At 45.2% G+C, this 13,736-nt stretch overlaps 1 protein-coding gene across 1 annotated transcript in view; it reads right to left on the bottom strand.

Annotated features, from left to right (window-relative positions):
* Positions 1-1,053: 1,053 nt before the first annotated feature.
* The window catches only part of ABL2 (ABL proto-oncogene 2, non-receptor tyrosine kinase), a 32,616-nt gene continuing 19,933 nt past the window's right edge, over positions 1,054-13,736 (bottom strand). The window contains exons 9-11 of the mRNA XM_006033013.3: positions 13,613-13,702; positions 10,456-10,629; positions 1,054-8,823 (exon numbers count right to left, since the gene is read on the bottom strand). Coding sequence (XP_006033075.1) covers positions 7,127-8,823; positions 10,456-10,629; positions 13,613-13,702 — 1,961 coding nt within the window. The 3' untranslated portion in view covers positions 1,054-7,126. The remainder of the gene's footprint in view (positions 8,824-10,455; positions 10,630-13,612; positions 13,703-13,736) is intronic.

Genomic DNA, 13,736 nt, shown 5'->3' with positions numbered 1-13,736 from the left:
CACAACTGCCAAGTATTCCAGCTTCAGATTGAGCAGGTACATCTAACATCAAGCTATAGTGGACTTTGACATGGCAGGTGGCAGTACTAGGCCACTTACGGGTAGGGCTCCACATACCCTTTTAGTTCTGAGCAGGTAACTAGGCCAGCTCATTGCTTACTATTTGTTTTTTCTTTCTGCTATCTCATTTCCCTTCTTTGCTGCAGTCAAGGGAAACCATGCTGAAATCCAGTTGGCTTGTTTATGCCAGAGTCAAAACAGCATTAGTGCCCAGAGCAAACCTGCCCTTCTACACCTCACTAAACAAAGGGCTGAAATGTACTAAAAAGAAGATAGTTACTCACTCATTCCCACCACTTCAGTCTGAGGAACAGAAAGGTGACAAGGCACACTGCTCCATAAGGTACTCTACCTCAGCATTACCTGCTCACTTCACCAGAAGACTAGGGAAAAATAAGACAAACTCATTCTCATTCCTCCTGACCTGCTGTAAAAAAAACCAACAGGTATTACTTGTACCTTCAGAAAGAATGACTGCAGGTAAAAGCCTCATCTTGATCACTGAGACCTGAAGAGAGAAAGAAAAAAAAAAAAAAAAAAGCAGAAAACTAACAAGCTGGCTTTCATCTCTGTGGTGGTTAGTGCTGTTTTAAGTGAAACTGGAGGGAAAGTAGTAGATTATTCTGATTTAATTACTCCATTTGAAAAGCATAAATGGTGTGGCTGGAAACAATTCTCAAAACCATTCTGGATCTAGGAGTTGCTCAGAGCAGAATTATTTTAGTTGAGAACTGCATAATTTCAGCACAGCTGAGAAACCAATTATATCAATCCCTGTACCTGGACTGCTGTAGCACTGAGGAATATCATTTTGCTCTTTGTGCCTAGAAGCATCTGCTATCCTGAGTGCCAACTGGACAATCTTTTTCAGTGGAGCTGGCATACAAATACATAAAAGAAAACAATCCTTGCAAGTTTTAAGCCAAATGCACAGAACTTCCTTGGTTGCGAGCTAACATTTAAATACTCCAACAAAAGCAGCATACATTTGAGTTCATTTGCCAATAAAATATTGCAACCTTTATTTAAAACAAAATGCAAATTGGCAAAACCTTGTGAAACAACAGGCAGAGGCCCCTCCAAGAGCCTTATTTACATCAAGTTTAACACTGTTTGCAGTTCACAGTCAGACAATAGAGTGAGAGAATTAAATTAGAAAAACAACCAAAAATATATTACAGTAACAATAAAAACAAAAAAACTGACAACACTGGTAGAGTGATTGGTGATTAGTGTGTTTTCAGTTTAATTCAGTATCGTTACAAACTGTGCTGAGCTGATCAGATTCTTAACCCCCTGTGCACAACACACACACACACACACCCCCACACATACTTGGGAAGGGTGACCCTTTGGTATAGCCATTTGTAGTTTTGTAGATAGAAATAAATCAGGTGTTCCATAATCTGCAATTTGCTACCAATAAGAAACGGTAAAGGTCCTGATCTCCAGTACAGATTTCAGTTCCATGCCTATCCATGCAAAACCCAGCTGCAAAAGGTACTGGGAAAAGTGTGCTGCCTGTGCTGAATGAGGGGGAGGGCTTCTCAGCATGCTCTACTCATGCCCCTTGGGCATCTATTAATCCCCTGGCTATCTGTGACTGGTGCTAGAAGCAGTAGATTGCAGATCTTAAAACAAAACAAACAGCAACACCCAGTCTGGGACTTGCACTTTTAGAAAAAGTTATCTGACTCACTAATGCTTGTCACAGTTTCCAAAGCCCTAGAGAAACTGAGCAGCTCCCTGGAGCAGGGAGATTCCTCAGTGATGCTTTGTCCTCATTTTGGGAGAATGCTCTAAATGACCAACACAAATGGCAGGCCAAGACCTCTGCCCCTCATCCAGGTTCAAATCCTGAGGCCCTTACTCAGGCTTCAGTGAAAGGTCAAACAAAGCCAGGTGACTGGCAACAGGCAAAACCTGCACTCCTTTACTCAAACCTCAGTTCCTACGTAGCCTGTTTGGGAAGCAGCAATCTCTTACTTGCCACATGAGTGAGCACTGACCTAACAATGATGCTGTGAAAACAAAGCAGTGACTTGGGTCACAGTGCTGTGTTGCTTTGCAGCAGGCAAAAGATGGGCAGGCACCTGTAAGGTATCTGTGCAAAGACCTGACGCTGGGCTTCAGCTTCTGCCACCCGCAGTGACCCAACGGGATGTGCTTTATGAAGCCACAGAAGAATACACGGAAACTTTGCTAGTGGGTCCTCATTGTCATCAGGATTTTACTACAGTAAGTCCCAGGTGATTTGGGGAGGCATCCTATCAACCTGACCAGAACATTGAGGAACTCTCTAGCCTGTAGTCCAGAGGCTGTGCCCTCCCCCTCCCCACATTCGGCTTTGGCCTGCAACTGCCAAATTTGATGATATTCCAAGGACTCTGTTCTTAACCCAGCTTTATTTTCCCTTGCCCCCACATCCAAACCCCGCTACTAACAATGTGTTATTCAACGGGGAGATGGCTTTGATTTAAGGACACACAGAGTGGAGTGCAACGATTCAAAATTGCTAACAGACACTGGTGCAAAAACATCCCAGGTGCTCATTGCTACAGAGAGGACTAGGGAAGCTGCCCCTGAGGGGTATCCCCCCCACTGTGCAGGGGTGAGGTGAAGAGAAAGTGCTGAAGTTCACGTGCTTGTTGCAAGAAGCTGCTTGGGCCATGTTACCAGGACCCTGTCTGATTCACACTTACTGGCAGGCTGATGCCAGAGTGAGCTGAGCAAGAAGCCAGACTGCAAACAGCCTCAATGCACAGGCTATCTCCCTTCCTTGCCCACAAATACCACTTCAGTTTAGTGACTGTGCCTTTCATTAAGGCCAGCAGGTTCCTCCCTCCCCATTACATTTGTAATATGGTACTGTACTCATCCTGTGCAATGAAGAAAGCAGAGGGGTCAATGCAGCTAGGAGCCCTAAAGGCCAAGTGAAAGTCAACCTAAACAAAAGGGGAGGGTTTGTAACATTTCTAGGTGGCCTCCGAGACAGAGAACAGGAGGAACTGACCCCTATTGCTGCAAACAGATTTCACTCCTCCCCACCATGGGCGCTCTCTTGCAGCAGGGGGACAATGGGCAATCCAAGCAGCAGAGTAACAGCTCCAAAGGCATGTCTACAAAGCACAACACAATACCACAGAGCTACCCCAGCTGGCTCCAGAAGCAGCATCAGTACTGCACCCTGCCTGGACCCACTGGCCAGGCTAAGACCAGACTGATGTAGCTACTGATGTACCCTGGCTCCAGGAGCCAACCAAGTATCTGCACTGTGCTATGTACACACCAACTTGTTCAAAGCTAGCACAAGCTTCTCTACACAGCATGGCACTGCACCACAGTAGACATAAGTGGCAGCAATTCTGCACCCCTCACAGCAGCTTCCCTGTCTATAAAACAGACCAGTTGGAGCCTCAAAAATCAACAATAGCTTAACTGATTCATCCAATAGTGGCAAGTACAAAAATGCAGACACATGATACAGGTTGAATGGACCAGCTCCCCTTCCCTCCCCACCCCCTTAATTAAAAAAGGAAGCATAAGACATCAAGACCTGCAGGAAAATATGAGTGTAAAATTAAGAAGCCCATGAACTCCATTGCTGCATCTTCTCCACACCCCCCAATCTTTGCGTACTTGATCTATTGCAGCACATGCAATAGGGATGTAAAAGGCCATGGATTTATCAGCAAGACTGCAATCTGAGGCCCTGAGCTACTGTCTAGAGTGGATTAGAATTGCTCTGTGCACCCACCCTGGAGTTTGACCTGTGTGGCAGAAACGGGGCGTGTGGTGTGAGGGAGGAGCTAGAAATAACACTTGTTTTAAAAAAATATTCATGGTGGATAAGGATGGACTGACAGGGGAGTTGCGCATCAGAACTGCCTGGAATGTCTGAGTCTGTCCTTCCCTGTTTTTACCGCAGGACTTTGAGACAAGCTGGAATCTGGAAGGACATTTGTTAAGCTCCAGCATCTGCACACTTGATAGAAAATGTTACCAAGAAAAAAAGAAAGTAGTTTTCAAAACTTGGTGATAAGGGCCTTCTCCCTCAAAATTGCCCTGTTTCGGTCCATCTCCTGCAATGACAGCTCTCCAGGTCAGAAAAAGCCTGAATTTCTACAGTTAAAAACTATACTTTTAAGGATGAAAAAGATAGGACAAAGCAATACAGAGGGACCCTTTCACAGGTCATCCTTTTTACAGCAGATTTGTTTAGGGTAATGCACAGTTATGACCAAGATAACTGAAAGAGACACAAAGGGCGCCTACACAGGTACACTGAGGCTGCTCTGACGTGCTATAATTACAGCATGTCGGGGCAGATTTGATTAATCAAGTTTGCTGGAGTGTGGTAATTGCCATGCTCCAGACTCCAGCACTGCGTGCATCAGTGTCCCTGTGCTAAAAATGGTGGCGGGGTGTTTTAACTAAAGCACCCCCCACCACCATTTTTCAGCATGGGGACACTGATGCACGTGACGATCAGGGGGCTTTAAGGTGCATCCCTTTACCCCCTGCAGCACATGTATAAACATCCAAAAAGACAAAATAGAAAAATCGTTGAAAGGTTCAGGAGATAACAGTGGCAAAATCCGACACCTGCTCTTGGTACTCTGTGCTCTGGCTGAGCACAAACTACCATGTGCAAGGAATGCTGAGGCAGCACCCCCTAAACTGCCCTCACTTGGTGCTAAGGCTTGAAGCACAGGGGTCTGCATTGGAAGGAAGCAGTTGAACAGCCAACCTATTGCAGAAACAGGCATCAGATCCTGTCATGTGGTCCAAGTGCCAGGCAGACAGAGACTAAACATGCTGCACTTCCATTGTCCCCATTTCAACACTACCAGCTTGAAAAGACCAAAACTGACTACCAACTTTGATTTTCCCATCACTGATGCTACTTGGCCTTTTTTTGAATTTCATTTATCACAGACCACAAAGCTCAACTGGTCCATTATATTCAGAAATACACGCACATTACTCCACTGCTACACTTGCTCACATGTAGCAATGAAACTTGATTTATCATAAAGCAACCCTCTAAGCACAGCTGACACTCCTCCTTTGAATCACAGGTCTCAAAGTAGGACAACAGGGTAGGGTAGCCTGGGGGTGAGCCACTTGCCAATGTTATACTGACCCAATGGAAGAGTGGTTTGGGCAGTTTCTGGGTTACCACTAAGGCAGTTGTAGTGTAAGGGTGACAGTGAATCGAAAATGGCTCAAGGTTCAAAAGGACAGGACAAATTCTCAAGAACCTCTTACTTGAGATTTTTACTCTTACTGACCCACTGCCAGGCCTCAACTTCACACTTCACCCCCAGACCAACAATGACTTTACTTAAAAGCAGTTTGATAACATTAAAAAAATTAAGATTTTAGCTAAAATATAAGATTTAAGGTGCAGAGCAAGTCAGACCTTGAAACAACCTCACCAGCTCTCCAGCAAAGAATGGAACATAAGCAAAAACATTCATTAGTGAGCATGTACTTGGAAACACGCACCATGCCTACTGCTTCCCTCTCCTGAAACCATGCAAGGTAGTACAACTCTTCCCTACATGCCAGCAGCAAACAGCAAGGAAAACTGTTTCCAATTCTGATTCCAATTCTGTGGATTGTCAATATGCAAGAGAGCGCAAAATCCTCAATGATGCTACATATCTGAGCCATGCTGGTTTTCTTCAAGCCTCAGATACAGAGGAGTATATTGATATACTAACATATAGACATTCCCGCTGGAGGCAAAAGGAAGATCCATGTATGCTCTACATCAGTAAATGCTATCTGCTTTCTATGCTCCAGCATCACCACCACCACCTTGCACTCCTTTCATATCTGTGCAGCCTGATGCCCTGAAGAGGTAGAGTCCTGCAAGTCAAAACAGGTGGGCACCTTCCAAAAAGCCACCAACAGTTAATGTTATGTGAGATCAAGGGACAGATACTTAGATGACCGTTAGCAAAGCCTGCAGCAGAAGGAAGACAGTGGGACAGTAAAGTTGTATTTTCTGGTTCCTAAGAGGACTGTATTAGTGTCGGCACTTTTAATACTAAAAAGGAATGTAGAGAACAGTGAGAAACTGCACTGACAGGAGGCAGTGCCTTGCCAAGTATGGATCTTAAAGTGACCAAAAAGAGGAGAGGGAGCCAACATTGTACCAAAGTTACAACAATCTACAGAAGACATTGGCAAATGTGCATGAATCTCAAACTACTGGCAAGTGACCAGTAGGTAACATCCATGCTAGGCTACCTGAAGCAGGAGTAGCCAACCAACCCAAGTGAAGGATGTATGGTGGGGTAGGGGCATAATCCAGTGGCAAGTCTGCCCAGTACCCCTTCAGCTTCAAATTTAATGAAAATATGAATGTGTGATGTCATGGCGTGGGCAGGGAAAGGGGTTCATTTCATTTCATATATTAACTCATTTTGTAGTTCTTATTACAGCAGCCACAGCACTGTGGAAGTACGCCATCTGGGCTAGTGCATCCACTTCCAGCAGCTCTGAATACCATCAGTGCGTTAGACCTCCTCCTCCACAATCGCACGGAATCTCCCCCTTCAGAACTCTCAGCATGAGCGCCCACAGAGTCCCGGTGCCTTTCCCTTGTGATCTCAGGAGGCCAAAGCAAGCATTAGTGCAGAAAGGGGAGGATCTGTACATCCAAGTGGCCCTGCAACCACACAGGTACTCTGGATATCGGAAGGGAAACCACCCTCACCGAAACGAGAACCCACCATCTCTTCTCCTTCCTCTCATTGGAAAGAGTAAGGAACGGCTCTCCCTTGTAGACACAAGCAGATCAGATTTTTCTGGTGAGGCAATTTTTAAACATTCTGCCCCTTCAGCTTCAATCTACCCCACTTCTCCCTCCCTCCAGCATCGCCTTCCTCCCTCCCTCCCCATATTTGAGATGAACCTGTAAACGAGAGGAGAACTCAGTAATCTGAGGTACTTCACAAACTCACTCAAGTATCAGTCTTTCCTTCTGAAATCATCAGTACAGAAAAAGAGTTTCCCCTCCATGTATATTTTCTTCTACTAAGATTGACAGTAGCTACCTTTGAACCACATCACTGATTTCTTGGACACATGACAGTAAGTTATTAAGGACCGGGTTGGCCCCGGGCACACTAGCAGCTGTGGAGGACACCTGCAGTTCCTGCAAGCTGAGTTCCAGTTTGCTCACGGCTTCCCGGAAAGCAAATTTGTTGCGCGTTTGCGGGATACAGTCGACATAGCCTGAGCAGTAATCCAACAACTGGTGCCCAGTATCCACCAGCTGGCTGTTTGGCGTTGGCTCGGTGATGGCACTAGAGAGGAGATCTGCACACTCCAGCAGTGCCTCCTTGCTAATTTTGTCCGCAGAGATTTTCTCAGCTGCTTGTTTGGTCTTTCTTAGTGCCACTTTGGCACCCGCCGTGCCATTGGCCATTTTTGCTGGGGAGGTGGAAGACGATGACAGAGGCACTTGAGGTGGAGGCAAAACGGGCCTCCCAGTTTTTCCACCAACAGGTACCACCGCTGCCTTTTTACCACCTTCGCTCATTTCCAGTCCATGCTGAGCTCCTGTGGTATTATTCTGCTCTTCTGCAGTGTCTGAGCCAGTGGGTGGCTGCTGTAGGAGCCTCATAACTGGTGGAGGAGGTGGGGCACACTTTGGTTTTACCCGTCTGGGCCGGTCCCTGTCGCCGGAAGATGTAACCTGATGCTCAGATAAGAGCTTAAATTTATTACCCTGAGAGTCTGTGCCAATGAGCTGCACGTCTGCTGGAGTATGTTTTAGAGTGGGTGAGATTAGGACTGGCACTTTGTGGTTATGAGTGGTTGGAAGTATTGCTGCAGCCTTTGCTGGAGAGGACCATCCTGGTCTCTCTCCATCCTCTACTGTCCCTTGCCTTGTACCACTATTTTTTTCTTTGTTTTTAGGGGCTGCTGTTACTACTGGACCATCCTTCTCTGTGGCAGCTGACTCCCCCATAGGGGGTCTAAAAGGAAGAGCTGTGGCACCTCTTGGCAAGAATTTGGCTTTTGGTCTCTCTCTGGTCACAGCAGGGCCTTCTTCAAACCTTTTAGGAAGCAGGTCATTGGACCTACCTGTGCTCTCATCTGGCTGAGAGGACGTGGAAACTGTCCTTTCCAGTTGTATTTTTGACCTCTGGGAATTTCTGGGAAGGGTCATTGCCATTCTATCCTGCTCTGGAAGCCCTGAAGACATGGAAGATGTAGAGTTTGACCTTGGAAAAGGCTTTGAAGCTTCTTCATTGCCAGTGGGTTTCCCTGCTCGTAAACCCAGTGTTTTTTTAATCAAGCGTGGTGTAAAGAAACCTGTGATGCCTGACCACCCGCCACCAGCGCTTGCACCCCCACCACTGCCAGTACCACCATCATCACTGCAGAAGTTCCTCTGTGCAAAGCCTCCACCATAGCACTTGGGTGGGGCCAGGTTTGAATCTTGCTGGGTGGGAGGAAAAGAGAACCCATCAACATGCTGCAAGGAAGCAACAGATGAAAAATTACCCGTTAGCTCATATTTCTTGTGGGGCTGATTTTCCATCTCGCGGAAGGAACTGCTGCGCTTTGGAGGTGTGGGGGCATTCCTCTTCTTCATGAAAGAGCTGAAAAAGCCACCTTTCCTGTCCCTCGTAAAGGTGGTCTCTTTGGCATCTTCCAAGAGGCTGCTGGGTGACTTGTCCCTCTGCTTGCGAGGCAGGGCTGGAGACCCACTTGTTGGTTGTGCACTTCTGATAAACCCTGGAGAATGGAAACAAATGGGAACCAAGAGCTGATTAAAAACTCCAGCTTTCCCTCCTGCTTGGGGTCAAATGAGTCACCAGATATGCAGTTAGGAAGGAATTTTTCCACACAGACTCATAAGAACTGCAGGTTTTTTTGCCTTCCTCTATAACATGGGGCATGGTCTTCTTCCTAGAATTACCTGAGCAAATGAATCAATAACTCATCTGCCACAGCAGTGGCAGGCCTCGTCTCCCCTTGCTTTTTGCCTGAGGCATAATGTAAAACAAGACTGTCAAACTGACGGGCCCACGGGCCCCTGCAGCTGCCTCTCCCACTGCTGCATGGTGAGGAAAAGGCCTAAGAGGGGACTGTATTGCCAGTGCAGCAAGAGGGGGAAGGGAACCGTGTGCCACCTGTGCAATCTATGCAGTTGGGGCTAGAAAGGAGAACCTGAAGGGTGGCAAGGGGAAAGGGAAGTCCCAGGGGCCACATGGTTGCCACCTGTACTGAAGTTGGACACCCCTGTAGTAGGGTGTCCAAGCTTTTGTTTTCATAAAATGTTCTGTGGTTGGATGCGTGGCTACTGGCCTGTTGATGCAAACAATTGGACATGATAGACTAGGCCCTTTCCAGTACTGTGCTCCTAAACCTGCCTGAATCTGCAGGCCTGGGTTTGAAAGACAGCGTATTTCTGGGCAGATGCAGTGTCCTTTGAAATTTTAAATTTCACGCGCACAAAAAACCTCAACATAAGGAAATGTTCATACGACACCAAGGATCTGTTGTTCACCTCTAGTTTCTATTTTTTTTTTTTCCCTGCCCTTTTCTTCCCTGCTTATAGGTCTTGTGCTTTAAACTATAAATTAAATAATCTCTTATTTTACTGTTTGTCAGTTTTGCTTATGAAGTTCTAAATCAATTAAAAAAAAAACAATAAAAATGTTAATGTTCAAGATGGCGATGAAAGTTATCAAACCAAAAAAAATGCAGTTTACACAGTAAGAGATCAGGCTGGTGAAGCTGGAGTGGTAGGATCTATTAATATGTTCTAACCCTTAAACTGCTGTACACAGCCTGAAATGAATGGTTGTTCATTCAGCTGAACAGTTCAATGAACTGAGAGCAGTGCAGGGAATCCTGCACAGCATCTGTTCAAAGCCCTGTTCTTGTTGATCTTAGAAATCCCTCAGTTTCATAAACAATAATCAGAGCACACACTGCCAACCAACATGCCCTATTTCACACATCAAGAAAAAGTGCCAGGCTGTATACCATACCCTCTCAGCTTCCCCAAGAAGTGAAGCGTTTCCTTATCCTGAACCCTCCCCAACACTACTCCAAAAAAAGCAAGACACAGATAAGGCTCACTGTCTGCGTGCCTATTCTCAGGTGCATTACTTTTTCTTGTTCTACCTTAACTTATATGTGCAACATGTTCATGGGGTTCATTGAGTAATACCACTTTATGAGGGCTGGCTGGAGTGTGGTTGAGCCTAAAAACCATCCTGCTGAGATGAACAGGTGCACATGTTCAGTTGATATAAGTAGTCACAGTACTGGCAATGTCAATAAAGAGCTACTAATAACTTATACCGGATGAAAACCTGCCCTATAATGTATGGCCACAGTGACTCTTACTGCCCATACCTGGTGCTGAGCTGGAAGCCGAATGCTCCACAGCTTCCTGTGTTCCTTCAATATTCTCCTTGTTCTCTGTCTGTTTCTTCAAAGTTCTAGTCTTGGAGGGAAGCATGGGTAACCGGGGCAAATAAGGAACTATAGATGATGATGAGGCTGTTCTTCCAAGCTCTTCTGCCACCTCTAAGAGGGGGTGGGGGAGAGGAGATAATAACAGAGCGTCAGGAGAACAGTGGGATCAGAGATTAGCAAAGGAAAGGAAAAGAAAGTCTTTACTGGAGGTCCTTGTCCAATTGTACCTTATGCCCCACCTACACAAGGTCAAAAAATCCTGGTCCCACCGGTCGGGGGGGGTGGGGGGGTGTTAGCTCCCAACAGCCAACTGAAGTGTGCAAAAGCGACACCAGAAGTCCTGCTGTGGCACTTCTGGTTTTTCTGCTGCAACCGAGTCCCACCTAGAGGACCCGCTGGTTGAGAAACCCTGTCCTACTGGATCCAAGGATATAAAGCAGAGTTTGGCAACCTACAGGCCACAGAACTAAAGGCTTTTGCAGCACTTTGGCAGCACAGAAGAGTAGTGGTGGCAGTACTGGTGGGAGGGAAAAAAAGAAGGAAGGAGCAGTGACTGCAACTGTGGCATGGGCAGGGTTGGAAGCAGTCCACATAGAGCTAAATTCTGGGGTTGGAAATGATCCACATTCAGAGCTAAGCTCTGTTAAAACAGTCCCTCCTGGCTGCAAAATGTTGCTGAGCCCTGCTGCAGAGGATTAGTTACCATATTTACTTGCATACAATATGCGCCTTTCCCCCAAAAATCAGCCTCCCAAAATTGAGGTGTGCATTTTAGTCAAGGAAGCCGTTTTCTTCACTGGAAAAGAGGCATGCCTGGACACACTGTGCATGCTATGCAGCTGTCAAGCTGGCTGTGATTTATGTTTGGCTCAAATATGAAGGTATGGAGTCCTGTGTTAGCCCTCTCACAGCCATAGCTATTGGCTGAGCACTATTAGCTTGTGCCTGAAGCAGCACGTGAGGTTGTTGGTAGTATCTTAATGAGGCTTGTGATGTGAAAACAACAATTTATTTATAGTAACTTATATAAAGTACTTACAGTAAAGTACTTAGTTTTGCTACTGCCATTCCAAGTGTCTGGGACCTAAATGTGTGAGAGAGTAAATCCTCCTGGAAACAGACGGTCTAGGAAACATGACATTCCAGGAGACAGTCTGCTACACCAGGAAGTTCGTGCTGCCTCACCAGACTTATCTCATAGGATGCCATATTCCTGGACCCTATGTTCCCAGGAGAACTTATTCTGTTATGCAGTCAGCCATGACCCTAAAAAAATCTTTTTTTTTTTTTCTTTTTTTTTTTACGTTCTGCTTTCCAAAAAACAAGTTGTGTGTTTTATTTGGTGTCATCTTGGATGCAAAAATATATAGTATTTCTTAATGGTTGCAGACACTGGTTTATATCCAAGTTCAGCAACAACAAAAAATAGTGAGAACTGTAAAAAAAAAACAAAACAAAACCAAAAAAGCAGCTTCTATCCCATGCCAGGGGTTGAGGTGCTGCTTATGGCTGAAAAGCTGCGCGACTCTTAGTAGAATGGCCATTTTCATCTGCATAGAAACACCCCTATAGTAGTATGTCCCTTTAAGAGGAAAGTTGGGCTTGAAGTAGAGTACTCCCCTTTTGCAGCTGCACCATCCCATTAACAATAAAGGCAGATTCTATTTTTTCCTAGCATTACATATGTACACACAAGGGTTAGGCAAGGCCATAAAACTCCTGGAAATTTGCCAAGCTGGGGTTTGTTTGGGCAGAACGACCTTCTCTAATGGAATTTTAGCCAGGTGTGTTTTCTGTGGTAGTGAAGGGGATGGATCAACTTATTTTACATTTCAAAGAAGGTTCAAAGCTTTTTAGGAGATAGAGATAGCCCTGCCCTCTGTTGTTTGATACTAGGCACATCTACACGAGACAATGCACAGTAGACTAATTTCACTGTGCATTAGCGTATCATGGCGAAACCCATGCTAAAGCACTAACGCACAGAAAAATTACTGAGCATTAATCTTCACAAAAAAAGTGCATGCCTTTGCTACTGTGCAGTAGTGCTGGCTACTGCACATTTATGTAGTACCACGTAGAGGTACTAAATTTAATGTGCAGTAGCAAAGGTGCATTAATGCATGTGTAGACATGCCCACTGTGTACCAAAATTTTAGATTAAATATGTTTAATAGCTATGTGCTCAAGTTAGGTGTATCCATTTGTTGCTGGTAATAGCACTTTCCTTCCAGAGGTTAAAACAGTAATATGCGCTGATGAAAATCCATACCATATTTACTCACATACCACATGCACCCTTTCCACCAAAATTAGCCTTCAAAAATTGGGGTGTATATGTTAAATGGCAAAGCTGATGCCCCACCCTCTCCCCCCCAGAATGGAAGCACTCCACTTAAATTCCTGCTCCACTGCATATTTAAAACCAACTGCTCAACAGCAGCAGAGGTATTTCTATTCAGGCAGCTGAGAGTGTCAGTTAACACACTGGCAGATTTTTTTCTCTTCAAAAATCACAGACTTGCCCTTAAACACCAGTCTTCAACAGCAGTTACAGATTCAGCTTTTCACAGGGAGGATGAGTGATATTAAGATTAGGCTCTGTCCCTGCTCTATGCAGCCATAACTCTAGAAATATCTTTTCCTTTGCTCTGCCTTCCCCAAATCAAGATTCATGTCTCATTTGGGGGGGGGGGGGGGGGGGTATGCAAAAAGATATGGTATTTAGTCACTCAATTTCTAAAGTAAAAAAAAAAATACAGGCCAATATTGCATGTGTGTGTTCTTTCCCTTCTTTTAACTCCCCTTGAAAGACTATACTTAAGTTCTGTAATATAAATAAAAAACTTCTATTATGGACTAGATTTTATACTTAACACCTATTTCATTACCCCTTTATACCTAAACAAATTACTACAGCTTCCTCTGGACTGGAATATTTTTAATGCATCTAATCTCACTGAAACATATATGAGCACAATTCTGTACAACTGAAGAGCAAGACTCTAGCAGAGTAAGCCTCAATATCCTGTAGTCAGCACCATGGACATGAAATACCACATTTACCAAGAGTAGAAAAAGCAAGGGTACTCACCTTCTGATATGCTGGAGTCATGGAACATAGTTTCAAAGGCCTGGTGGGTCTCAGCAAATGATGGTCGTTCTGGGGGATTCCACATCCAGCCTATGGCAAGGTAGAAAAGTTCTCAATGTGTGCA

The sequence above is a fragment of the Alligator sinensis genome, unplaced genomic scaffold (genome assembly GCF_000455745.1).
Source record: "Alligator sinensis unplaced genomic scaffold, ASM45574v1 scaffold293_3, whole genome shotgun sequence".
In the NCBI taxonomy this organism is placed as follows: domain Eukaryota; kingdom Metazoa; phylum Chordata; order Crocodylia; family Alligatoridae; genus Alligator; species Alligator sinensis.
Note: the sequence above shows the minus strand (reverse complement) of the source record. Positions and strands in the feature narration are given on the sequence as shown.